Raw genomic sequence first — 27,676 nt, 5'->3', positions numbered from 1 at the left:
AAATAAATTTTACTTTACTTTTATTCCATTACCCATAATTGGTATCCATTATTTTTATATTGCGCTGGACCGATCCCGAGTTAAAAATAATCTTCGGAGAATTTTTATCTGAATTTTTCATAGTTTTAATCTGTCTTATGCCCTCTGTTTTTACAGCATCGACAGTTTTTTTGTTGCCTTTTTATCAACAAAGGTACACCCTTGAAACAATAGCACTATAATTTTTTACAATAATTTAAAGCAGGCAAACCGTAAACAAAATTCACATGCAAAAGAACCCAACATTCTCCGCATGCCACGCGAGCCTGCAGACATTGGAACATCCCTGTTGCTGGAATGGATGGTATGTTCCAACTCCAGCTGATGAAAACCAACGCTAAGATTATTTCGTATGTAATAATTTAGTCATCGCCTGGGATTTTACTACGCAGTGTGTCTTGGAGCCTGTATTTTATTTCTTTACAAATTTACCGGTGGATCTTTGCTTATTTTTGACGATTTCTTTCAAGTTTTTCCGGCCATCATGACAGAGGTGCAATCTGGAGTAAGTATGAATAGCTAGAAAGTATGTTTACAGCTGATAGAATTGTTGTTATTTTGCAAACATTTGAAGGATGACAAACGAAAACTTGCTGTTTGGTGTTTTTTGAGCGTGCACGGGAGGAAACCTTACCGGGTGCATCAGAGCGCACACTTGGGGTGTCTCTGTGTCCTTCATGCCCCATGATCATGGGGAACTCCATCAGTCGGTAAGCCCGCGTGTGCCCTTGTGTTTGAAATTGTTTTCACAACATGGTGATGTTTGTCACCATTTTTCGAAAATCTTGAAACTAGAAGTTTGAAAGTTCATTACTATAAATTATGTCAACCTTGTGACTGAAGTTTGGTGACTGAGTGAGTGTGCTTACCGTTAAAAATTAACAAGATTGAAATTAGGCCTAGCCTAAATTGTAGTTGAACATTTTTAATTCTGTGAACATGGTGAATGTGATTGATTCATGATTTGTTTTGGCTGAAACAGAGTTTGAGATCGATGAACAATTTTGCTGAATTTGTTGTGGGTTTGATTTTTCTCATTATTATTAAACTGAAACCACAGTAGGCCCCTATCACTCAAGTCAAAAGTCTTTTGAGTTTGTTAGTTGGGATGTTGTTTTTTTTTGGTTTTTTTAGTGTTAGACTAGAGGCTTGGTCGATTCAGGGAAAATTAGTTGTTATATTAATATGGCCCTAGTTTGTCATGCTAGATACTAAGATAGCAGGAATTGTATCAATAACTTTATTGCTCCTCCTTTTCTTAAATCAATATTTTGTACCCAGTTGCATACACAGTCATGGTTTTTTAAATAATTGAAGCCAAATTATATCCAACAACTTAATAAGAGAAGAAAAAAACATAAAAGGAGACCTTCTTAATCTTATCCAGATTGGCAAGAAAAACTTCAAAAATATGTTGTCAGTTTTAACTTGGTAGTCCTAGTCCTGTCTAAAAGAAAAGGCCATGGGACACATTGCCAGCAACTCAAGGAACCTGCGATTTGTAGAAACAACCATTTTATCTGGGCCTTTACTCTTCCTAAAAGCAGTGATGTTTCTTTACAAATGTATTGTCATGTTGGACCTAGAAATATAATATTTTGTTGATAATAAATAATTTAATATTTAAAAAACTACAGCGCCATTTATTAAAGCCAAGAAGATAAGATTAAGAAGTCTCCATCTTATTCAGTTCACTTAACGGCGTTAATATATTGTGTACGCCATATCTACAGTTGACCTATAGTTGGCTGTGTACTGCAACACAAGACATGCTGTTTATTTGCCTCTGGCTGGGCTAGTAAAGTACATGTAATCAGCTCAAGTCATATTGATGTATTGAATGTAATCGCGAACAGCGGTATTGTTTTAACAGGGCATGATGCCAAGCCCCATGGGTGAGAGGGGAGTAACCTCTTTTGTAAAACTAGGTCATTTGGGAACAAATACATACAACCTTAATAAAGACAGTGGACACTATTGGTAACTACTCAAAATAACTATAAGCATAAAACCTCACTTGGTAACGAGTAATGGGCGAGGTTGATAGTATAAAACAGTGTGAGAAACAGCTCCCTCTGAAGTGACGTAGTTTTCAAGAAATAAGTAATTTTCCACGAATTTGATTGATTTCGAGACCTCAAGTTAGAACTTGAGGTCTCAAAATCAACCATCTAACACGCAACTTCGTGTGACAAGGGTGTTTTTTCTACAGTAGCTCTGGATAGTATAAATGCATTTTGAGAAACAATTCACTTTGAAGTATTGCAGTTATGGAAAAAGATAGTACATGGTTTGAGGAGGGAGGGTAGACTTCAAAAGAAGGGGGTTAAGTTAACCTCTTGTAAAACTAGGTCATTAAAGAAAAAATACGTTTGTTAAACCAATGAGGAGCAGAATTACATCAAGCATTTTTTTTTTCAACAGCACACACCACTTCCCATACTTCGGTACTACTAAGGCCCAATTTCATAAATCTTTAAGGCAGAAAATGCTGCCTAAAAATGTCTTTGCTAAGCAGAAGTTGAGTTGGGCACCAGTCACAACAATATAAACTTAATGTAATTTTGGCTGGTAACCTGTTTCTATTGAGCAACACTCTACTGTGCTTAGCAAGTTTTTGTGCTAACAGGCTTTATTAAATTTGGCCCAGCATGGCACCAGTCTAGCATTGACGTCACATACAGAGCTGTGTGTGCCCCAATGGTCTGCCATTTTGGGGATCAAATTGCAAAGGTATGATGTGCGTTACTTGCGCAATGTTCAAAATGTGCGGGCTGCACAGTAGTAAACTTACACGGAATGTAACTCCCATGGGGCTACCAAAATTTAGAGGGTGATGACTTTGGGTGAATTGGGGTCAATCAAAAATATTCTTTATAAAAGCAATTTGCACAATTAGGATTCCTGCTACCTGGGACCAACTAAAGACACTGGACACCTTTGATAATTGTCAAAGATTACAAACCTGTGCAAAGTTTAGCACAATTGGTTGTCGAAGTTGCGAGATAATAATGAAAAAAGAAAAAAAAACGCTCTTGTCACACAAAGTTGCGTGCTCTCAGGCTATGCTTGATTTCGGGACCTCAAAATCTAATTCTGAGGTCTCGAAAATCAAATTCGTGGAAAATTACTTCTTTTCCTGAAAACTACGCTACTTCAGGAGCTGTTTCTTAAAATGTTTTATACCATCAACAGCTCTTCATTGCTTGTTACCAAGTAAGTTTTTATGCTAACAATTATTTTGAGTAATTACCAAATAGTGTCCACTGCCTTTAAAACAATTAAACATTACTACAAGAACACTAATCTCTAGCTAGGATTATTTTTCAGTTTTAAAACGAGACAAAAAACCTTAACTGACATTTAGCTGAACCCCAAAACCTCGTAACCCAAGGTACATATGGGGGTTAATTGCAGTTGGCAGTTGTACAGATATTTACGCAGTAAAAGATACGTAGGTTCTTAACTAGATGTATACACAACCTAACAGTGAGACAAGATTTTACATGTCTGAGTTGAGTAGGCTAGAATGTCCTGCTGGGGGCATATGATAAAGGCATGTTGATTACAAGGTTTAATCAATGATAAACCATGGTCGTACACCAAACCAGCCTGCCAAAAATGGATCTAACTGACAATGTCATGTAGGAAATAGACTCATTAGCATTCTATCTTTGTTTCCTTATTGAATATTTTCAATCATATAGATTTGAGTGAGATATGCTTAAAATTCTGACAAACCTACTTTTAAATTTATAACATATTTTAATGGCATTATTGTTGAGTAAACATTTTTTAAGGATTACTGTTGTAATCTAGATCTACAGTGTGTACACTGTTTTTAAAAACTTCCAAATTCCACCCTTCTCTCAAAAACTCCATTTGTATTCTGCAAGTTAATCAAAATCAATAAATATTGTAGAACATGGCCTATAGGCCTAATGGCAAAGACATTCTTCCTAAAACAATTTTGGTAAATAAATATTTCCTCAACTGCATGGGATTTGTCATAATAACTTGGATACCAGCTTCAAACTATCTTAACCCTGTGGGGCTCGACTAGCAGTGGAAAAGCCACAGGAATGCATGGCAAGTTTTATGGGACCAGCAAGATCAGGATCAAAATCAGAAAAACTACATTTTATGTACAAATTGTTTTTATGTGAACATGCACTAGAGAAGATTTATCTCATTCTTAAAATGTAATACTTTGATTCTCAACAAAATTGAATGATGTTTATCAAACTTGATAAAATCAATACTTGATCATCATTTTTGTTTTTTAAACCTTTTTATTCAATTGAAAAACGCAAGGCCTGGGACTTGTGAGTTTACTTGACCTACGCTAAAAATCGCCGACCTTAGGTCTGCAATCAGTTTAAATTTCAATCTCTAATCTCGGGGTCTTGAAGGGGCACAGCAATTTTCCTCTGGTCAGGGGCATTCCTAATATTAATATGTGGAAAATGTATCTTTGTATTGAAACTTTGTAAAGGGCACCACAGCAAAGGCACAGAGCACCACGGCAATAGCTTTAAAGATGCTATGTCAGATTTTTTGCCCCAAACATTAAAAAATAGGGTTTTTTCAAATAGTATCACCCACTCTAACAAAAAAAAGATTAACTTTTACTTTTAATGGTCAGGAACCATCACAAAAAGTTAAATGGTTTCTTATAAAACACATAAGAATTGGTGTCAGGATCCCGCCAAAACTAATTTTGAGCACTTTATTTCACTGCTACTAATAATTGGCGGACTTTTTCGAGCAATGGCTCAAATAAAGCTTGTAACTTTCTCGACCCCCATCAAAATACCTATAGATTGAATTTTAAATCCCAATTGTTGGGTCAAAATGGCCAAAAATTTGACATAGCATCTTTAATTTGAAGGCTTAGACTGTCTGTTTCTATTTCTGACTTGTTAATCTTGATCTTTGTTTATTTGCAGCCTGCTGATGGCAGTAATAGCTCCACTGCTTCCTCTCCCATACCAAGTGCTCCAAATGCTCCCAAGTATGGAACCATGATCCCAAATAGGATCTTTGTGGGTGGCATTTCCTTCAATGTAAGTAAAACAAAAATAGTTTTTGTGTTGGCAGTCGAAAAACTCTTCCAAAATCCAACTCCTGCCCAAGCACTCCTTTTTGAGGAATTTTTCAGGCCTGGAAAAGCTTTGCCATTTTCATTTTGCAAAGGGCACTTCCATTTGAAAATCTTAAAGTTAAAGGCCCGGTCCCACTGCAGCGATAACGAGAACGATAACGTGCCAAGAGAACGCATTCTATTGGTTGAATGAGCATGGGCGTATTCTGTGTGGAGCAATTCAACCAATAGAACGCGTTCTCTTTGCGTCTCAATCGTTATCGTTCTCGTTATCGCTGCAGTGGGACCGGGCCTTAACTCTGTTAAAAGGGGCGTCAAGGCCAAAACTAGAGTAACGGAGGATGGCTGGCCCCTGTGCTGTGTAATTCCAGACATGCATTTTTGCTTTAATGCACTGCCCCCCCCCCAACTTATTTTAGTCCTTGCTCTATCCTACTCATTGATCAGATTTCATCTTTCATTCTACCACAACACAGTTGAATAAACAGTGCGATTTTAAAGTGCCATAGTTTTAAGTGCAGCTAGAAACAACTGTAAAACCATCTCTATGATTATATTACTTAACTGTATCAAATTCTCTTGATTTTTCAGTTGACTCAGTTTTGGTGTACCTTTTTTCGTTTTTACAGACGTGTGAAGCTGAACTTAAAAATTTCTTCTCTCACTACGGACGTGTTAAAGAGACAAAAATTATCGCAGATAGGGCTGGGGTGTCCAAAGGGTAAGTCAGTTCAGGATTTTAAGACAAAATTATGAAAGGATTTAGTAGAAAATAAAGTAGTTTAAGTTCGATGGAATTATATGAAATTTTGCCTCCGTGTCCCCTGGTCATTGCCTTGGTGCCCTTGAAATGCTCCAGTACAAACTTGCAATTTCATCATAGGGTGCCCTTTACCAAAGAAAAAATGCCTTGGTGCCCTTGCCCTTTCAAAAGCGAAGCATACAGGCCTGCTGATAAACTAATACTCGCCAACAATAATTTAATTGAGCTAGCCAAGTTACAGTACGTTATGTATCCAGACCTGATGTTTTGTTTTTGGGTTTTTTGCAAGGGCAGCAAGGCATTTTCAGGCCTTGAGTTTCCTTCTTGAAGGGGCACAGCATTTTTTGCTCTGGTAAGGGGCATGAAGAAAATCTAATTTTGTATCGGAACTTTGCAAAAGACACCACAGCAATTACTGTTGGTGCCTTTAGTTATTTTGTGGCCTGTCATTTTCTCCTTGGATAAGGATAAGGAAGTTTAAAAAAAAATTATTCAAACATTTTAAGGGGCACTAAGGCAATGACTGGGGGCAACAAAGGCAGTTGCATTCTTTAAGTATTGCACTGTTTATTATTTCATTTAGAATTAGGTACAGTCACAATGGGAAAAGGTAAACATTGCAACAGTGACTTTGAAATCAAATTCACACTTGCATGTCATTGCATAAAACTCCAATAATTGCAAATAAACCTGCTCTAACAAGTCAAAGCCTAAGTGACATGTATCGCACATTCACTAGTCCCTCGGTTACCAACGGTCAACACATGTAGTAGTTTTCATGATAGGCTAATTGATAGGGGAAATAAGAAAGAGAATTTGACGTCGTCTTGACAGCAAAGTCGGACCAATAATTATCCAAGCTGTCATGTGGAGCATGCATTAGTAAAGAAAACAGCGTGTTTCTTAAGAATGATCACATAATGACAAGGCCATTGAACCTAGAGTGTCAGTTGCTTAAAGGCACTGGACACCTTTGGTAATTGTTAAAGACCAGTCTTCTGAATCTCAACATATACATAAAATAACAAAACCTGTGGTAATTTGAACTCAAGTGGTCATCGAAGTTGCAAAAGAATAATGGAAGAAAAAACACCCTTGTCATACAAGTTGGGTGCTTTCAGATGCCTGATTTCAAGACCTCACTACCTCACTACGTGTGAGGTTTCAAAAACTATTCGAAACCTTATGGGTGAGGTGTCGAAATCAATTCAAGCATTTTAGTGCAAAATTACTTCTTTCTAAAACCTACGTTACTTCAGAGGGAGCCGTTTCTCACAATGTTTTATTCTACCAACAGCTCTCCATTGCTCGTTACCAAGTAATTTTTATACTAACATTGATTTTGAGTACTTACCAATAGTGTCCAGCGCCTTTAAAGAGGATTGAATCTATTTGATGAAACCATGGGTGTTATAATAACAGTCACCATAGCTTATCAGATTTAGTTGATTTTTCAAAGTGCATATCTTGGCGGGAGTTTAATTTTAGGTGGCTGGAAGTTAAGTGGTTTTCACAAACTGCACAATGTGTTTATAACGTAATATCCAAGTTTGTTGCATTCAAAAGTTTGACAAGATAGGAAGACCGCCAACATAGGGCTAGATAGCTCAGTTGGTAGAGCGCCGGCATGTTAAACCAGAGGTTTTGGTTTGAGTCCCACTCTAGTCAAATTTTCAGCTTTTTTTTTACCCCAAATAATTTAAACTTACACAGTCAGTTTCCCTTGTGGTTTATATTATTTGATCTTCAATTTGAACTCTATTGTTCAATTAGTTCACATCCACTTATGATACAAGTTGAAGCTGTTCTTCAAAAGTCACTTTTCAACATTTGGATTTAAAAAACGGCAAAGTTTTCAATTTTATTTTAACAATAACTATTAAAGCCATTGGACCCTTTCGGTTCAGAAAAAAAAAAAAAAGTTCACAGATTTACACATAACTTACAGGGTTTACGGAAGGCAATGGTGAAAGACTTCTCTTGAAATATTATTCCATGAAATGCTTTACTTTTTGAGAAAACAGCAAAACAATATAAATTCTCGTTAACGAGAATTACGGATTTATTTTAAACACATGTCATGACACGGCGAAATGCGCGGAAACAAGGGTGGGTTTTTCCGTTGTTTTCTCCCGACTCCGATGACCGATTGAGCCTAAATTTTCACAGGTTTGTTATTTGATGTAGAAGTTGTGGTACACAAAGTGTGGGCCTTGGACAACACTGTTTACCGAAAGAGTCCACTGCCTTTAATTGAATGCAAGTGTTGTTTTGGGGATTCAGAACGATCAGTAGCCTTTCATTGATTCTAAAGTTCACAGGTTTTTAAACTTGATAGTTATGTGGTCTCTCAAATCATGGGGAAGGGAAGAGAAGGAGTTTGAACGAAGGGACTTCAAAAGTCGTACCAGTGGTATCGCGGTCGTTTAACATTACCTCGTATTCACCCACATACCTTATACAAACAATGGGCGACCTGGCGTATATGAGTTTGCGCGTGCGCACTTGGTTCTTCACCAAGCTATGGGGATGGGGACGTATGTCGTATGGATATAATAAAGGAAAAACTACTTTTTTTGAGACGCGATAAAAATTTTGGACGCTATCGGACACCTAAACGATAAACACAATTGAATACCAACCACCCTCGTGTGCTTATACCCAATTTTGTTCCACCGCTAGTGACCGAAAAGTTGCAAAAAAAATTTAAAAATATGCTATGACATTTCCATGAAAACACCACAAATGAGTCTGAAAATTGTGTGGGTGTTCTTTGTATAATATTTTATCCAAAACATTGAGGTTGGATTGATTAATGAGGGTTTGTTCCAGTTCTCTAAGAATAACTACAGTGTATACTCAAGCAACATATCCAAACCATACCATGGTTTCCGTTTCTAATGGACGGTAGAGTAAAACAGCCTTATCTCTTCATTCATTCATCTACATCAAATTCACATACCATGGGCAGTTGAAAAGTGCAAGTATCACATTCAACACACCCAAGTATGTCACTGCCAAAAGGTCTAACTGATTTGTCAATGTATGTCATCTCAAAAGTCTCTTTTTTCTGTGCATGCATTTTTATTTTTTTTTTATTTTTTCAGGCATGTTTCCTTTTTTTCAGGCACGCATTCTTCCTACTTTTAAGTCTGATTTCCAATTGTCCTCTTTTTTGTCCTCTTTTTTGTCCTCTGGAAAATCAGCAAAATTGTGATTAAAGGGAAGGTGCACGTTTGTTAATTCTTCAAGACAAATATTAACTTAAAAACTGACTTGGTAATGAGCATTGGAGAGCTGTAAACGGCTCTCTCTGAACTAACGTAGTTTTTGAGAAAAAGGTAATTTCGCACAAAAAATATAAAAGACTTCTAGCTAGAAGTCTTTTATTCTTATCTGAAAGCACACACGTTCGTCCAACAAGGGTGTTTTTTCTTTCATCACTTTCTCGCAACTTCGACTACCAATTGAGCCCAAATTTTCACAGGCTTGTTATGTTATGGTTATGATGGGATACACCAAGTGAGAAGACTGGTCTTTGACAATTACCAAACCTGTACCTTCCCTTTAAATAGGCTGAAAAGTCCCTTATTAAAGCCTACACCATGTGTACATTTAGGTCAGCCCTTAAACTTGATAAAAAAAATTTTGTTCTTTGCAAGGGCCAAATATCACGCACTTGAGGTTTGATTTTCAGCTGTAGATATTGTGCAATTCCCTGCTATTGCAACTATAGGGGAAAAAATCTTCAAAGTCAAGAATTCTTAAGACTAAAAGTAACAAAGCTATAGAAGAACCATCTGAAATTGTTAGATATCATTTAATTTATTTCTCATGAAGATAAGTGCATGTTCTGTTAGTAAAAAAGGGTTCCTGAGTAAAAGCCTGGTCCAAATAATGATTTGACGCCGTGCAGACATGTTATTTTACCTACTTTTATCTGATTTATGCTTTGTTTACCCAAAGAAAAATCTTCAAACTTTAATTGAAAAGCCTGCTACCTCTTGTGCATGTAGGTCAGCCCTTATACTCAATAAAACGTTCCTACTTTTGCCCAAGGACCAAACATCCAGACTGGCAATGTGTCTACTGGGTAGTTGTTTATTTCTGGGAGACGGAATAAGATTACAACACCCTGACAATCTTGACTAGGGTAAGATTTCCTCCTCCTGAGTTGGCTGATGGTAATGTCACAGTCAGCTGTCTGGCATTATCACAGCAGTCTCTCTGATTATCTGCATCATCGTTTGATGTCATGACTTCAAGATTATTTTCCTCTTCCTTCTTTCCTCCAGGTATGCATTCATAACGTTTGAGTCACAGGAAGAGGCCGTCAGAATTCTCAAAGAACAGGTAAAGAAGGGATGCCCCCTAAATAGGTTGTCTTCAGAGATGTAATTTCTCCATTTTTATCCCGAAATCTGTTGTTTTTAAGAAAAACAAACAAACAAATAACTTTGACTGCCACTGTCTAAAAGTTGTTTTGTAAGTTCAAAACTTATATATTTGGTTTGCGGTAACACCATGTGTGTATTAACTTGCCAGGTAGAGTTTGTTCTTTTGCTTTATTTCGGTTACCGCGGAGCAGATGTTCGGGAGACTTCTCAGTTCTGAAAAGAACTGTCCTGGTTTTTAACGATTGCTTGTGCGGATGGTATAGAAAATAGGCTGGGACTACTACTTTCTTATAGGATCGTGATTAACTGTACTACCGCGGAGTCAGTTTTTAAATTAGTCTCAATGTTTTGACTAGCTTGCTCTAGTCATCTTCAGGAGAAACTTGTTTTAATTTATACTTTTTATAAATCTTTTTACAGGCAAATAATCTCATTTTCAAGGATAAGAAACTAAACATCGGTCAAGCTATTCGTAAACAGGTAAGTAACCCACACAATTTACTTCTATTTCCCTTACCCCCCTGAAAGAACTTAAATAAATTGAAAGGCATAGGACACTTTTGGTAATTGTCAAAGACCAGTCTTCTCACTTGTTGTGTCTCAACATATGCAAAAAATAACAAACCTGTGAAAATTTGAACACTATTGGTCCTTGAAGTTGCAAGAGAATAATGGAAAAAATAACACCCTTGCCGCACAAGTTGTGGGCTTTCAGATGCTTGAGTTCGAGACCTTGGCTGAGGTCTCAAATTCAATTCAAATATTTTACTGAGAAATTACTTCTTTCTCAAAAACTACATTACTATGTTACTTCAGAGGAAGCCGTTTCCCACAATGTTTTATACTATCAACAGCTCTCCATTGCTTGTTACCAAGTAAGTTTTTATGCTGACAAATATTTTGAGAAATTACCAGTAGTGTCCCGTACCTTTAAGCTCTTGTTTTGACGTCATTCACACTAGAAGTGTGATATGTGAATTAAATATAGCCTATAATGGCATTTGTATACCATACCTCTAATCATTTGTAATTAAACACTCTCAGTTGACTTACACCTTCAACTCCTGCTAAACCATTTAAGTCAAAAGTATAAGGACCTTAAAGACGACTTGACAATTTGAGGTAATTACGTCTAACCTAGGAAGCAAAGTTGAAGACAGAAATGTAAAGGTCTTGTGTTTGACGCTCTTTTTTTCTTTTCTGTCCACAGCCTATGAGTCTGCCTAAGAATGTGGGTAAGTAATGGATGTGGTATGTTCAATGGTTGGGATCTTGTTTATGGCATTGCTCGAACCATTTGGGACGACGTTGGTTTGACTGAAACCAACGATGCCACACTTTAAAGCTCTGGCCTAATACTTAACGGAGGCAATTGCCTCAATACCCCCTTGCCTTGGTGCCCCTAAAGGAACACCTTGCCTTGGATCGGACGAGTTGGTCTATAAATCGTTTGTTGTAAATTGCACATGGTTGGAAAGATGTTATCAAAGTAGAATACTGTTTTCCTAAAAATTTCGTAGTTTTCCTTTTATTTTGCGAACTAACATGGTCGGTCATTTATGGGAGTCAAAAATTTGATGTCCATAAATGGCCGACCGTGTTAGTCGACGAGGTAAAAGGAAAACCGTGCAATTTTGAGGCATGTTTGTGTGGATCATTGTATTCTACTTTTACAACATCTTTCCACCCATATGCATTTATTATTACTCGGATGGGATTCAAACCCACGACTGTTGCCAATCTAGAGCGGATGTCTCTCCAACTAGTCACAGAGGTAGTTAGGGGCAGTTTCAATCCTATATGTTAGCAGCAGATACCACAATGATTAAATAGATGTTAAATTTGTTGCCGGGATAAAGAATATTATTTGGTTTGCCCCTTAAACACCAATGTGTGTTAGCACTGTATACTTGCTACTTTCCCAAGTTCTGTGAAAATTTGTATTATTACTCGGGTGGGATTCGAACCCACAACCTTTGCGGATCCAGAGCAGATGTCTTACCAACTAGGCACCGAGATTATTGTCCCGTAGCTACAGGCAGTTTAAATCCTGTGTTTGCAGCGGGTACTGCAAACGATTTAACGATTTAAATTTGCATCGGTGATAAAAGAATATTATTTGGTTTTACCCTTACACCAATGTGTGTAATGGGGGGGGGGGGGGCCATCCCTGATGCAAATTTAACATCCATTAAATACATCAAGATCAACAGTTTAAATAACCTTTGAGGAAAGCCCTGGTTTGCAATTCTCTACGACCCTGACTCCCACAGTGTTGGGTTATATTCTCTAGGGGTGAAACTCCGCTGAAATACCATCCTTTATCACTCCTTGTAAAACATATCCTTGAGATAAGGTGTGAAGAAACCCATCACTAATTAGTAAATTACAAACGAGATCCAGGGAGCTATCATTGCTTCTAATTCCTAACTGCATCACTGCCGAAATGGTTCCCGGCTTTTATTGTGGAGCAAGGTTTGACATATTTATCTGACAGATTTATTTCATTGCTTTCTTGGGTGAAGGATTTATTGAGTAATTGAGGTTGGACATGTGTTGACATAAAAAAAAGACTTTGGTTTGTGCTGTGTTTTCATGAGAATGTCCAGATTTTTCTTGGTTTTATGTTTTTGTTTATTTTGGTCAATGATGAAGAAACCTATTCTCCTATCTGGGAAAAGATATCATGTTAAAGAGGTGGTGTTCTGGACCTTGCATATTGTGCTTTAGTAGGGCCTGGGTTCATACTTAAAGGCATGGACACTATTGGTAATTACTCAAAATAATTGTTAGCATAAAACCTTACTTGGCAACAAGCAATCGGGAGCTTTTGGTAGTATAAAACATTGAAGTAATGTGGTTTTTGAGGATGAAGTAATTTTCCACTCAAATATTTGAATTTGATTTTGAGACCTCAGAATTAGATTTTGAGGTCCCGAAATCAAGCATCTGAAAGCACATGTGTCCATGCCTTTAAAGAGACTTAAGCATACCACAGCGAGGGCACTAACAATTAAGACAAAACTGGCTGGCAATCTAAGGCAATAGCTGCCTGTGTGGTTAAAGGGCATCTTCGTTAGGAATATAATTGGTTGTCCCAGTCACCGAGGTCAATATCAGGGGCAGTAAAGGTCAAGGCGCTTTAAGAGTAATTATTCAATCATTTTTCTTTTTCTCTCTTCGCAATTAAATTAAATCTTGGTGAAGTTGAAAAATGTTTAGAATGTTGTTTTTCTCAACGAACTCAGATGATTCCATAAGCTCCGAAACAAACAAACTATTTTTTTTCTTCATAAAAAACAACCTTTTCAATGATATTTTTTTCAAAATGTACAGGTTTGAAAAGATGTTTAAAGAAGGTTTTTATTCATGTTGGCAAAGCAAGAACAATTCTTCAAATATTTACTTGGGCTACACTGTGCTTAGTTGTTTGAAAAAGTTTACAGAAAATGTCATCTAGGAGTTAAAATTGTTTGACAAAACTATTGAAAACATCAAAAACACACAAACCCTCTGTTTTATAGTGAATATAATGATTTCTTTATTCTTGATGTCATATTTGGCATGTCAACAAAACTTTTTTTTTTTAATATAAAAAACTCCCTCCCCCATCTGCAAAAAAAAAGGGACGATCAATTTTATACCACAGAAATTATTTTATATACCGGGGGGGGGGGGGGGGGGAGGGGGGAGGCAAAGGTGAAACTGTGTGGTTAGAAAAGAAAATATCAACGATTGGACTTGACACAAGTTTAGAAAAGTATAAGAAATGTACACGGGTATAAACAGTAAAGCCTGAAAAAGTTGCAGCTGCCATAATGCTAGAACCCAGGTAATAGTTAATTAGGTCACCCAGTTTTTGTGTTTTTTTACTGACCTTCATCTTGAGCTAAGGGGGACACCGACCGCAATGTCCTTGTCATCCTGGAGAGAATCCTGCTTCTCTGAATAGTTGACTTAAGACGAGGTATTCAGGTCACTAGACATGATAGTCCAGACAGGAAAGTTTGTAATGTGATGACATTCATGTTGTACTTTTTTTTACATAGTTTGACCTTTAAAGGCAGTGGACACTATTGGTAATTACTGAAAATAATGTTAGCAAAAAACCTAACTTGGTTACAAGTAATGGAGAGCTGTTAATAGTATAAAACATTGTGAGAAACAGCTCCCTCTGAAGTAAAGTAGTTTTCGAGACAGAAGTAATTTTCAACGAATTTGATTTCTAGACCTCAGATTTAGAACTTGAGGTCTCGAAATCAAGCATCTGAAAGCACATATGACAGGGGTGTTTTTTCTTTCATTTTTGTCTCACAACTTCAACAACTGATTGAGTTCAAATTTTCACATGTTTGTTATTTTATGCGTATGTTGAAATACACCATGTGAGAAGACTGAGTCTTTGACAATTACCAATAGTGTCCACTGCCTTTGATTGATTTTCACAACTAAAATACAACACCCCAAAGAAATGTCAAATTGTAAAGGAAAAGTGTTGAAACAGTTTGTCAGTTGTTTGACTGTCAAAGAGGAAGATGTTTTTTAGCCTCATCGGGTTGGTTATTGATGTGCCTGCAATGAGGTACTAGAGGTAGTTTTGTAGTCTCATAGGTTTTTGATTTGTGCATGCAATGAGGTAAAGTTTATGGCCTCATTAGGCTATATGTGCATGCAATGAGGTATAGTTTTGTAGCCTCATTAGGCTATTAATGCATGCAATGAGGTAGAGATTTGTAGCCTCATAGTTGATGTGAATGCAATGAGGTATAGTTTTATAGCCTCATTAGGCTATATATGCATGCAATGAGGTAGAGATTTGTAGCCTCATAGTTGATGTGCATGCAATGAGGTATAGTTTTATAAGTTGATGTGCATGCAATGAGGTATAGTTTTATAGCCTCATTAGGCTATTAATGCATGCAATGAGGTAGAGATTTGTAGCCTCATAGTTGATGTGAATGCAATGAGGTATAGTTTTATAGCCTCATTAGGCTATTAATGCATGCAATGAGGTAGAGATTTGTAGCCTCATAGTTGATGTGCATGCCATTACAGGCCAGTGCCCACTACTCTAGATCGGCTATTCTTTCTCTATATTCCTCAACGTTAGATCCTGCGCTAATACCGAGCGGAATGGTTTTGACTTCTCCATTAGGATACAGCTATACTTATCATAATGGGGTAGCGTACTTCAACCCTGCTGAGGTGCAGGGGACCGGGCATGTGCACCCACCATCTGCTGTAATTCCTCATCACCACACCCAACAACACCCCCACTCGGTCAATGTGAGTAAATCTTTGTTTATTTTACTCTATTTATGTTAGTTATTTTATTTTTTTAACTAAGCATTCACCCCTAGTGGACTTGGAACCGTAGCCCAATTTCAAAAAGCTGTTAGCAGAAAGCAATTGCCTTTGCTGAGCAAGAATTTTGTATATAATTATTATATATTTATTTATTGTTTGGTTTTTTTCTTGGTTTTTTTTTTCAACTAACTAAACTATTTCATAAAGCTGATTAGCAGAAAATTTCTGATTGGTAAACTCCTTTGCTAAGTAAGAAATGAGTGTGGTACCAGTCACAGCAATGGTAACTGACAGTATTTTGGCTGGTAACTATTTTTGCTAAGCAAGAGTTTTCTGTGCTTTTCTAACTTTTTATTAAAAGCTGTTAAATTTTGTTCATCCAAGTTCCAGATCAGTTTTTAAATGCAGATGATTTTTTGTTGAACATTTTTCTAACAACAATAAATAGGATATTGAAAATAAGTTGTGGTTGAAATTAGTACTTCAACTTGTGCTCATTAATGAACATAACTGTTACTTAACCAGGCTTTAAATCACTATAACAAATGTTGGCAAAGTAATCATCAAATTTCTAATATGTTTTTTATTTAAAGGCAGTTGACACTACTCGTAATTAATCAAAATAACTATTAGCATAAAACCTTCCTTGGTGACAAGTAATGGGGAGAGGTTGATAGTATAAAACATTGTGAGAAACGGCTCCCTCTGAAGTGAAGTAGTTTTTGAGAAAGAAGTAATTTTCCACGAATTTGGTTTCGAGACCTCAGATTTAGAATTTGAGGTCTCAGAATCAAGCACCTGAAAACACACAACTTAATGTGACAAGGTGTTTTTTCTTTCATTATTATCTCGCAAATTCGACGACCGATTGAGCTCAAATTTTCAAAGGTTTGTTATTTTATGCATATGTTGAGATACACCAAGTGAGGAGACTGGTCTTTGACAATTGCCAATAGTGTCCAGTGTCTTTAAATCAAATGTCTTTGAGTTACCTGGATAACCACAAGAAGCAACCTCGAATATTGAGTATTATAACCAGTGTTTTTCCTTTCTAATTTGTAATTTCTGTTATATTCCTTTGTGTATTTGTTTTGTATTAGCCGGCGATGGCCTACCCTCAGTACACCATGCCAGTGATGTTACAAGCTCCACCCTCTAACCACTCCCATCATCAGTACATACCGGTATCGCAACCACAACCACAACAAGGCCAATATTACCAGCAGCCAATAAGTGTAAGTATACAGACCCCAAACCCATCCCCACCCTCCTACCCCACCACCACCCCACCCTCCTACCCCACCCACCCCTAGAGGGGTACATACGGTATCACCCCCACAACAAGGCCAATATTACCAGCAGCCCATCAGTGTTAGTATACAGACCCCCAAACCCATCCCCACCCTCCTACCCCGCCCTCCTACCCCGCCCTCCTACCCCACCCTCCTATCCCGCCCTCCTACCCATCTCCCTACCCCACCCACCCCTAGAGGGATACCGGTATCACAACCACAGCAAGGCCAATATTACCAGCAGCCCATCAGTGTAAGTTTATAGAAACCAAAACTGCGTTTACTAGGCATTCTATTCTTACAAGGCTAGCGCAGAAATACGGCGCTTGCACGTAATCGAGGAAATGTGATCGCAAGCGCAGAATTTGGCTGTAAGCAGAGCCATGAAATTGGGCCCTGGTCAATTCACACATGCTGTGCATTATCGTAAATCTAATGTCTAAAATTTTAATACGAGGCGTCAAAAGGGTCAATCAAGAAAATGAAGTGGCAAACCCTCCATCTCTTAACCCTAGCCTTTTACTTTCAGTTTGAATGACCTTTCATAATTAAGCAGATGGTTTATGAAGATTGGATCTGCCTGGTAAGATCATTAATGAACGAAGTGTCACATGGAGTTAGGTTGAGTTTCTTATTCTAGTAAAGGTTGGTGTTGATGTTAGATGATGGACCTTCTATACTAGATTCCAGGAAAAATCAGTAGTGAAGTCTGTTTGATAAAAGTTATCTTATAGTAGAAATTGACAAAGATTAAGTTAAAGGGAAGGTACACGTTTGGTAATTGTCAAAGACCAGTGTTCTCACTTAGTGTATTCCATCATAAGCATAAAATAACAAGCCTGTGAACATTTGGGCTCAATTGGTCATCAAAGTTGCGAGAAAATTATGAAAGAAAAAACACCCTTGTTGGACGAATTTGTGTGCTTTCAGATAACAATAAAAGACTTCTAGCTAGAAATAACAGACTTCTAGCTAGAAGTCTATTATTATTTAGTGAGGAATTGCCTCTTTCTCAAAAACTACGTTACTTCAGAGGGAGTCACTTCCCACAATATTTTATACTATCAGCAGCTTTCCAATAGTCGTTACCAAGTCAGTTTTTAAGTTAATATTTGTTTGAGTAACTACCAAAGGTGTACCTTCCCTTTAATATAAGAATTCTTATTTGGCATTTATTTGTTTCCCTATTTGTGTTTTTGATTATAGCACACCACTCCTCAATGGACTACGCCATTCCCAGGCCAATGGAGATGGGTCCATCCTCAGGTATGCAGAAAGTTCCCTCAAATTAAACCAATCTTTCAGTGTTCTGCTGAAAAATCTCCCTGACTAAGGAAACCTTTTTCCTGTTGTGTTAAAGGAACATTACAGAATTGGTTTCGATTTTTACCGTTTTCGTTCTCGTTATCATGGCCTGTGTGACCGAGCCTTTAGTTTAATGGCAAGGCTCCCCACTACATTTCTGAACTGCTTCAAGTTTACACTCCATCAAGGAATCTGTGGAAGTGTTGTAGCCGAGCGGTTAAGAGCACCGAATTCAAACTCTGGTGTTTCTGATCAGCAGAGTTTGGGTTCGAATCCCCAGCCGTGACACTGTGTCCTTGAGCAAGACACTTAACCATTGCTTCGTCCTTCGGATGGGACGTAAAGCCGTTGGTCCCATGTGTTGTGTAACGCATGTAAAAGAACCCAGTGCACTTATCGAAAAGAGAAGGGGTTCGCCCCGGTGTTCCTGGTTGTGGCTGCTTAATGCGCCTTAGCACCTTGTAAACCCTTATAAGGTGCTAAATAATTGGGTCTCAGAATTCATCACTGCAATTACCTATCTTTCTGAAAGTTTGTATATACTCAGCGCTATATAAGACTTCAATATTATCTTCGATCAAGTTCTATGCTTCTCCTTATTGAACCCAAGTCTCGACACTCATGGGGTGACAGGTCTTTTTCTTCAGCCGCACCACGTATCTGGAACTCTCTACCACTTAATCTTCGATCTTGTCTTTGTACCGCAAAATTCAAGTCTCTTCTCAAAACTTATCTTATATCACAGGTTTTCAATGACTAATTTTGTTGTGTCTGTTTTTCTTTGTGTTTGGTTTTTGGTTTTACTGTGCCTTGAACACCCAGCAGGGTGGATATGTGCGCATTACAAGTCTTATTATTATTGTTTATTATTATTATGGTTTTTTTTTTTAACTTGTTTCAGCAGCAACAAGCAACTACCGGTTTGAATGGTAGTATGGTGTCGCCAATGTACGCTACCACCCCAGGGACTGATATGGCCATGTACCCTGCATCTACCCCATCCTACGCCCAAACACCCACAGATGTACCCGAAATGCCTCTGATGGAACCCACACAAAATGAGGTAAGCCTAAAATTATTTCAATTTTGAAATTATCCCTCACTACAAAATAAACAATGAAGTTTTACTGAGAAAAAAAAAAATTCTAGAAAGTGTTACACTCATGTATTTTCTCAGGGTTTCCCCTTGATTTCCGAATTTTCTTAAAACTCTTAACACTTTTCTTGAAAAAATTCAGTCACAAAAAGGAAAAAGAAAAAATCCTCATAAAAGGTAGTGGACACGTTTGGTAATTACTCAAAATAATTATTAGCATAAAACCTTTCTTGGTGATGAGTAATGGGGAGAGGTTGATGGTATAAAACATTGTGAGAAACGGCTCTCTCTGAAGTGACGTAGTTTTTGAGAAAGAAGTTATCTTCCACTCAAATATTTGAATTTGATTTTCATCAAATTTGATTTCGAGACCTCAGAATTAGAATTTGAGATCTCGAAATCAAGCATCTGAAAGCACACAACTTCGTGTGACAAGGTTGTTTTTCTTTCAATATTATCTCCCAACTTTGATGACTGATTGAGCTCAAATTTACAGGAAGTGAGACGACTGGTCTTTGACAATTACCAATAGTGTCCAGTGTCTTTAAGTCACGAATCTGTAGTTTTGTATTTCTGGTGATGAACAGAGTCTTGACCTCCTGAATTGTAACACCTTGGTCTAGAATAAGGAGGTAGCCATTTTCTCTAGCCATTTTTCAGGAATTTTCACATTCCTTAAATCTCAACCCTGGTGTAAGACCTATACAGGAAAATATGTAATAAGTGATGATAAGTGTACTTATCATTACTTATGGTGTGGAAGAACAGTTCTGATTATATCCATTTTTCCAAATTGATTTTAGTTTATGGAAGACAAACATTTCTTATTATCTATTATCTATAATCATCAGGAACTAGTCAAGTTTTCTGTCATTACTTAAAGACAATGGACACTATTGGTAATTGTAAAAGACCAGTCTTCTCACTTGGTGTATCTCAACATATGCATTAAATAACAAACCTGAGAAATTTGAGCTCGATTGGTTTTCAGAGTTGCGACATAACTATAAAAGAAAAAACACCCTTGTCACACAAAGTTGTGTGCTTTCAGATGCTTGATTTCGAGACCTCAAATTCTAAACTTGAGGGCTTGGAATCAAATTTGTGGAAAATTACTTCTTTCTCGAAAACTATGGCACTTCAGAGGGAGTCGTTTCTCACAATGTTTTAAACTATCAACCTCTCCCCATTACTTGTTACCAAGTAAGGTTTTATGCTGATAATTATTTTGAGTAATTACCAATAGTGTTCACTGCCTTTAATGAGTTAACAGTTCTAAATCAAAAGTATAATTTTTTCAAAATTTGATTTTAGTTTTATGGAAGACAAACAACTCTTACTAGAGGATAAACTGAACATCAATTGCTATAAATATAATTTGTGTAAAGATGTAGAGAAGAAAGTTGCATGCAAGATGGTCTAGTTATCTGCTGTGTGCTGTTCACAATACCAAAGCAGGGCTTAACTTTATCCGAAGAAAATTCCCAACTCCATTTGGAGGTAACGAGCACTGTTTGGACTAGCGCCCTCAATGTCTACTGCACATAGCGGATAGCTAAGACCTTCCACTATTCTGCGTATTTAATCGCAGAGGTACGGACTAACCCCCCATGGGGCTCTCACCAGGGTGCCGTAATATCCATGGACTCCCTCCAGTCACACCAGCAGATGGCCCCGCCCCCTTTCCAACCAACATTCGTCGCACCTCGGCCGTACCTACCCCCAGAGATGGGCTACGCTCAGGACCCCACCGCCATGCCACACCTTCTGCCGAAGATGCCGATCCACCAGAATAAGTTTGCTCCGAAGCGGACGATTAAGATGCCACGACGGGAACGAGGTCCTAAGATGGTTCGTAGCACCATGGATATTCATTACACCTTAGCACGTATGGATGACCCAAGTATAATGGCAATGAACGGGTACCCAACCACTATGGTACCTGAAAACTAGAACTTAAGCTGTGGGTACAGGGGTCGATTTCACAGCGTTAGTACTAAGTTAGGACTAGTCCTAGGGGTTATTTAAAAATTTAAGGCTAGTGCTAAGTTAGAATGACTAACTCGTCCTAACTCGAGAAAGAACTAGTCTAAACTATTTGTGAAATCCTACCTAAGGCCCAGTTTCATAAAGCTGTTAAGCAGAAAATAGTGCTTATAAAATTTCTTCGCTGAGCAAGAAATGAGTGAGGCACCAGTAGCAGCAATATAGAATGTTGGCTGGTAATCTGTGTTTGCAAAGCAGGAATTTCCTATGCTTAGCAGGTTTATTGTGCTTACAGGCTTTGTGAGATTGGGCCCAGGTTAAGACTTATATTTAAGCCGGTCACAAGGACAATCTCAAAATACCACAAAATCAATTGAAGAAACTCAATCAAATCTATCCACTGAAATAGAATAGTCCTTATGCTCATGATGTCATGTCAACAGGACGCCCTCGTCTAGAGGTCAAAAGGGGGCTGTTCATTGGCCAATCCTGTGCGTTGCGCATACAAATCTGCGTTTCTATTGTTTTGTAAGCGTTTTACCTCTAAGATGACGGCTGAATGATGTCAATGCATAAGGTCTATTCATCACGAATCCCTTACAAGTTAAGAAAGACAATGGGAGACTTTCTGGGACGTTAGAGGGCAGCAGACCTACCCTATAAATCCATTGTTCTCAGAATGATGCGCATGTTCAGAACTACGTAAACAATGGAAATTGTCTGCTGCCACCTATCGTTGGAAAGTCTCCTATTTGAGCAAGTATTTTAGTAAGATTTTTGCTTTGTCATACTTTATCCATATTACCATCTTACTAGGCCAGGACGACTAATGTTGAAGTTGCAACTAACCGAGTAGTAAATTTCACTAGTCGCCCAGGCCTACATCTTACTATAGTTTGGACAGTGATATTTTGTACCTTTTGCACAAGTCCACTCTTTAAATTCGATTGGGAAAATCATGGTGTGGGGGAAGTAAATAGTTGGTATTTTGTGACGTTCCATGAGGACTGAGCCAGAACTCTATAGCAAGTTTTATACGGATACTTTTATAACAAATTTAGAGACTAGATTTGTAATCATAACAGTGATTAGTTTTTAAGTGAAATATCTTGTGAAAGTTGTGGTGAAAATCACAAGAAATTCGACATTCTTGATAATTTCAAAAATGGAAAACGTCTTTTTTTTTGGCGGGGGGGGGGGGGTGCTTTTAGTATTTGTGAGTATTGTTATATTGGGGTAAAATACACTGGAAGATGTATATATTCCATAAAGGCATAAAAACACTTTATTTGAAGACTGGGGGAAAGTTGCCGTGCTGGTGTGAGTGTGGATTGTAGAACTAGAAATCAAACAGGTCTTTCAGAATCTAGGGTCGTCTGTAAGGAAAGGATTCAGGTTTATTTACAGGGTATCAGAGTAGTAAAAACTGAGGTTTAACAACTTTGTTGGTGTTCATTAATGTTTTCTGATGATGAACAGTTAATGTTTTGGGAAACTATATATGGTTCAGGTTAGGTCCTTTGCTTACACAAAACAGCGTTAAGAAAGTTGACCCCTCTTTTGCTTTCAGTACAGAGTCACAAACTCATTTTCTGTGTTTTTTTTCTTCACAGAAACGCTTTAAAGATAAATTCATTTACTGATTTGCCGCAAACAAAATCTATTCTGATCATAAACAAAATTAACAAAAACAATTTTAAAATGTTGTTATCACTTTTGAGTTCATTATCACAAATTCCTCAGAAGTGTTTGAGAAAATTACAGAGTCCTGTTTGAAAAAGTCTTTCAAATACATTTTAGAGATGAAGACGATGAAATTACACTAATAATTTTCAAGGTACTTCTCGGACTATACATCTTTAAAAGTTTTGAGCAATTAAAATAGAAACCAAAGATTATTTATTTATAGAAATCAGAAAATATTTATTGTTCTTTTAATTTATCAATTTTTTTCTTTTTTTTATGTTTAAAAGTCCATATAACGACATTGAATAGAAATAAAACCCTTATTGGAAAACAAAATATTTAAAAATGTAATTTTTATGATGTGAACATGACTCTAGGAGCATATAAAACACTTTAGTCACTGATGTAGCAAAAAAACGTCAACTTGATTTAATTACAATGTTAAACAAGATGGCTGGTCTGCAAAAACGGTAAGATGTATTTTGTTTTGTCTTTCAAGAAGAGTCTTTGAAATGGATTATAATTTTCTTTCAAATTTATTGAACGCATCCCAAAATCGAATAATTCAAGGCTTCTTTCTTTTTGAACAAAAAAATATATAGTTTGCGTCTTCTGTTGCCATACTCTCAAATTCACATCCAGAAAAAAAGAAATAGTCTGGGTTGTAAACATTTGGGGAAAATTCTATCAATCATCAAATGTTCTTTAAAATATGAAAACCAATCCAGCGGTCTTTTTTTTTTTTAAGATAGTAAGAGAAATAAGTAAAAGTGACATTTTAACAAAAATACTCAAGATATAAGTATATTGCTACATTTTTAAACTAAACAGAAGTAAAGATGAAGTTTTCATGATTGTATTTGTAATCCAAAGATATCCGGGAAAAAAAACTCTGGCAATTTGCCTTTTAAACTATTTTGATCTTTTTCTGTACTCTGTAACTTTCCGTAAGATGTTTTGTGTATAGGAGAGATTTTGTCCGTGTTTGTAAGTCGTAGAGATCAGCGGAACCAGATCGTTCAAAAAACTGTTTCGCAATGATGTTTGTAAAACTAGGTAACAGTTTCTGGCTAGCGGCCTATGATTGAAATTAACAGAAGAAAAATGAAACTGTAAAGTAATTTTGATTTTTGTGATTGCCAAGCTACATTTAAGATTATGTATTATAATACGGTAATTATCGTTCCGTCCATTCTTTATAAAACATTGTTCTCAAGTTAATTATTCGTAGATGTCTTAATATTCATGAAGTTGCAAAATGTCCGATAACACCCGTTCCATTTAAACTATGCATTTTTTAAAAGAAACAAACTTTAAGACTTCGGATAACTTTTCCACGGAGAAATTGATAACTAGTCTTTAAGCACCGAGTTCATTTTGAATCTAGACAGATTTTTGTCAAACACAATTCTTACAAAAAGAAAGGTCCAATGGTTTCAACAAAAAACATTGACATTAAGCAATTTCAACTGTATATAAAATCGATATGTGATTGATGCTGATTCATTTAATCAATGTACCTATTAAAACTCAGTTATTGAAAGTCAAATAATCTTGAAATGATGTGCAATGATGATGATTAATGATTAATATTATCAATATCTTATCTTGCTGCTTACATAAAACGAATCCCTTTAAATGATATTACTGCCACTAGTCAAAGAAATACTTGAAGTACTTTAAAGGGGCATGTAACTTCATTGTTATAAGTTGGCAAGATAATGATTTATTTGAATGTGCCTTGCTCAAACTATTTAAAAAAGAGGTTTTCTGCAAATGTTGATATTTTCTTGAGTGTTGAACTTATTGTAGGGAAGATGAAGTTATTTATGAACCGACTTAATTGATCAGGCCTTTTAAAAACATACCTGGAATTTCATCTTTTAGAAGAAAGCAATTTTCCATTAGGTTCTTTATTCTTAAAGGATTCGGGTACTTTTTCCAAATGTCCACAGAGTTACATTAAACTTACACGACTTGAAGATAATGATAGTATAAAGCTTCCCTGAAAATGTTACGTGCTGAGGTGCTGTAGTTTTTGAGAAATGAGTAAAACAAGTCACAAAATAATTTGTAAAAAGAAATTAACCAGTTATGGTATTATACTATAAGATACCATAACTGGTTAATACGTTTTTACACGCTAAAACTGAGGCGAAAATTATTTTTGTGACATTGTTTTACTCTTGTCTCAAAAACTACAGCACCTCAGCAAGTAATATTTTAAGGGAAGCTTTCTACTATCATTATCTTCAAACTGTTAAAGTTTAGTGTAAATCTGTGGACATAGTGTTTTAAAGTCTGAAGCCTACAAGATCTGAATCTCCCAGGTCAGTCTCACCAAGACAATCGTTTGGTGGTTTCTAAAATGTTCCAAAAATAATGTTAAATTTCCTTACAGAGGTGCCCTTTACAAAAGAGAAAACGCCTTGGTGCCCTTGCTCTTTCAAAAACCAAGCATCAGATGGTATACCTCTTGACAATTTCATTGATTTTAGTTCATGATGGCCTATTTTTACACCTGAGAAAATATCGACATTAGAGAATTCTTTACCAAAAAAAAAAAAAAATGTGTATATATAATGTGTGTGATTACTATGAAAAATTAATATGATCTATTGTTTTATACACCAATGAAAGACAAAGTAAGAATCAGTAAATATATAAAGAAAGTTTGTATTCAGGCATTGATTTTGTCAACATTGTGGTGAAGATACTCGCAGACAAAGTATGTGTTTAGTATATCAGGAATTCTTCAACCTCGTTACCAGGGGTGATCGATCTTGCCGCGCTTTTTTTCCCAGCATGCCTTGTTCGCTCATAACCCCTGGAATAGGTTTGTTAAAATGTACGAGAATTTAGCACTTTTAATTAGGCCTGTGATCGATCCCCTTTTTTTTTTTCGTGTTCGTGCAATAAAAAACACGAGCGTGTTTAAACATGCAAACATCTTAAAACTATGAGTGCGTGCACTTTACACCTACATCTAATGCATTTAACCAGGTTCATGAGCCAATCAGCTTTGTTTCTAAGTACATTCCTTCCGGGGGTTAGTGACGAGAGCTATCGATACGGCGCGGTGCCCTATGGTAGCGAGGCTGGACATTCCTATACTCGCCATTGATTCAATGTCAACTTTATTTTATTAGTGGGGAAAGTTTTCTGTTCACAGTAGACTTCCATGCCCCAATTTCATAGAGCTGCTAAAGCACAAATAGTATGCTGACCAGAACAGGGTTACCTGCCAAAATACCATTGGGCATACACAATTTGTGACTGGTACCCTGCTCATTTCTGCTAAGCAGACAATTATTAAACAGTATTTTCTGTTAAAGCAGCTCTATGAAATTTGGAACAGAATTGTGGGAACTATTGTTTAGATGTGAAGCTAACTATGCAACACTTTTCAGACAATTTAAGATCAATTTCTCCATGTATCTCAGGGGGAAATACAAATTACATTTTTACTTTTATGATCCAGAAAATACAAGGCCAGCTTTGTTATGGTCGAGTCTTGATGTATAACAAAAGACCTTAATTTGTGTCGGTTTGTCACCAATTTACAATGAGTGTATTCATCATCAACAATCTGAACTTTGTTGCAAAATCAACACTTTTTAAAATTGTATTGTAGTCTAAAACAACTAGTGTAGAAAATAAGAAACTGTAGTATGTAATACAAACGTTAGAAAGAAGAGTAGTTAAATGTATTTATGAAAGTTACATGTGCCACTAGGCCTTGTCAAGAATGAAAATTAGACATTGAAATTATCTTTTGGCAAAGAATCAGAAATTGGTTTTTACTCAGCAGGAAAATGGTCATGATTTGTGTTAATTTTATTTCTAAACAAGGATTGCCTACAGATTAGATGGACACCAGAAAAACAAAATTAAAAAGATTGGTCTGGAATAGTTTTATGTTTATTTCTCAGAAGATTTATATTTTATTTTATTTAAATTTTACTATACTATTATGCCACCGGTAGCAACATCATTGAACTGACATCCCGGAATATATTTGTTATGATCGGTTTGATTAAGTGGATGGCCCAGTTTCATAGAGCTGCTAAGCACAACAAATTTGCTTAGCATGAAATGTTTGCCTCGATAAAAACAGGATTACCAACCAAATTTTTATGTGATTTTCAGGATAAGCAAACAACAGCTGAATACCATTAACAAGCAATATGCAACAAATGGAATATTGGTTGCTATTCCTGATTTCATCAAGGAAGAAATTTTTGTGCTTAGCAGCGCTATGAAATTGGGCCCAGGCGAGCAACCATCCTCATATGGCTCTCAGCAGAAAACTGTTAAGCTGTATTTTCTGCAAGTAGATCTATGAAATTGGGTTCTGGTAAAAGGAAAGGGTTGCAACTTAACCGCAAAGGTCAAAAATGATGAAAACTCCGATTACCCCAAAACAGGATAAAGAACTTTAATAAAAAGTGTTTTCATAAATCATTCTTTCTGTCAAAAATACTTTATTATTTTATTTAGAATGGTTACTATACTACATGCAATGAAAAACATGTCACAATATGTAAAGATAATCATACTTTGTACTGTTAGACAATCAAACGTGTATGTATCAGGCTTCTTTAAAACTCAATCATATTAACATGTAAAATGATTTTGTAAGAAAAGAGAACGAATCAGATGATGTTTTCAAGAAAAATAAATAAATAACTTAGAATCAGA

The 27,676-nt window shown here is 36.6% G+C and overlaps 1 protein-coding gene across 3 annotated transcripts; it reads left to right on the top strand.

Annotated features, from left to right (window-relative positions):
• The first annotated feature begins 404 nt into the window (after window positions 1-404).
• Window positions 405-27,676, top strand: LOC139948752 (uncharacterized). Of its 3 annotated transcripts, none has more exons than XM_071947059.1 (11): window positions 405-544; window positions 4,989-5,105; window positions 5,773-5,864; window positions 10,202-10,259; window positions 10,724-10,783; window positions 11,514-11,538; window positions 15,459-15,589; window positions 16,711-16,845; window positions 18,109-18,168; window positions 19,109-19,270; window positions 20,930-27,676. In XM_071947059.1, the coding sequence occupies exons 1-11, from the start codon at window positions 524-526 to the stop codon at window positions 21,254-21,256; spliced, it is 1,188 nt and encodes a 395-aa protein (XP_071803160.1). In that variant the 5' UTR covers window positions 405-523; the 3' UTR covers window positions 21,257-27,676. The 3 variants fall into 3 exon arrangements, with proteins under 3 accessions (XP_071803160.1, XP_071803159.1, XP_071803158.1); XM_071947058.1 differs by having other exon boundaries at window positions 15,414-15,589; window positions 19,112-19,270; XM_071947057.1 differs by having other exon boundaries at window positions 15,414-15,589.

The sequence above is a fragment of the Asterias amurensis genome, chromosome 16, assembly GCF_032118995.1.
Source record: "Asterias amurensis chromosome 16, ASM3211899v1".
Taxonomy (NCBI): Eukaryota; Metazoa; Echinodermata; class Asteroidea; order Forcipulatida; family Asteriidae; genus Asterias; species Asterias amurensis.
The sequence above is the reverse complement of the archived record's forward strand: the minus strand, read 5'-3'. Positions and strand labels throughout refer to the sequence as shown.

Excerpts from the sequence above, each read along its gene's own strand:
- LOC139948752 (XM_071947057.1), top strand. The coding sequence starts at position 524 with ATGACAGAGGTGCAATCTGGA. Across the intron at positions 545-4,988 it reads TGACAGAGGTGCAATCTGGA|CCTGCTGATGGCAGTAATAG; the intron begins GTAAGTATGAAT and ends GTTTATTTGCAG. Across the intron at positions 18,169-19,108 it reads GGAGATGGGTCCATCCTCAG|CAGCAACAAGCAACTACCGG; the intron begins GTATGCAGAAAG and ends AACTTGTTTCAG.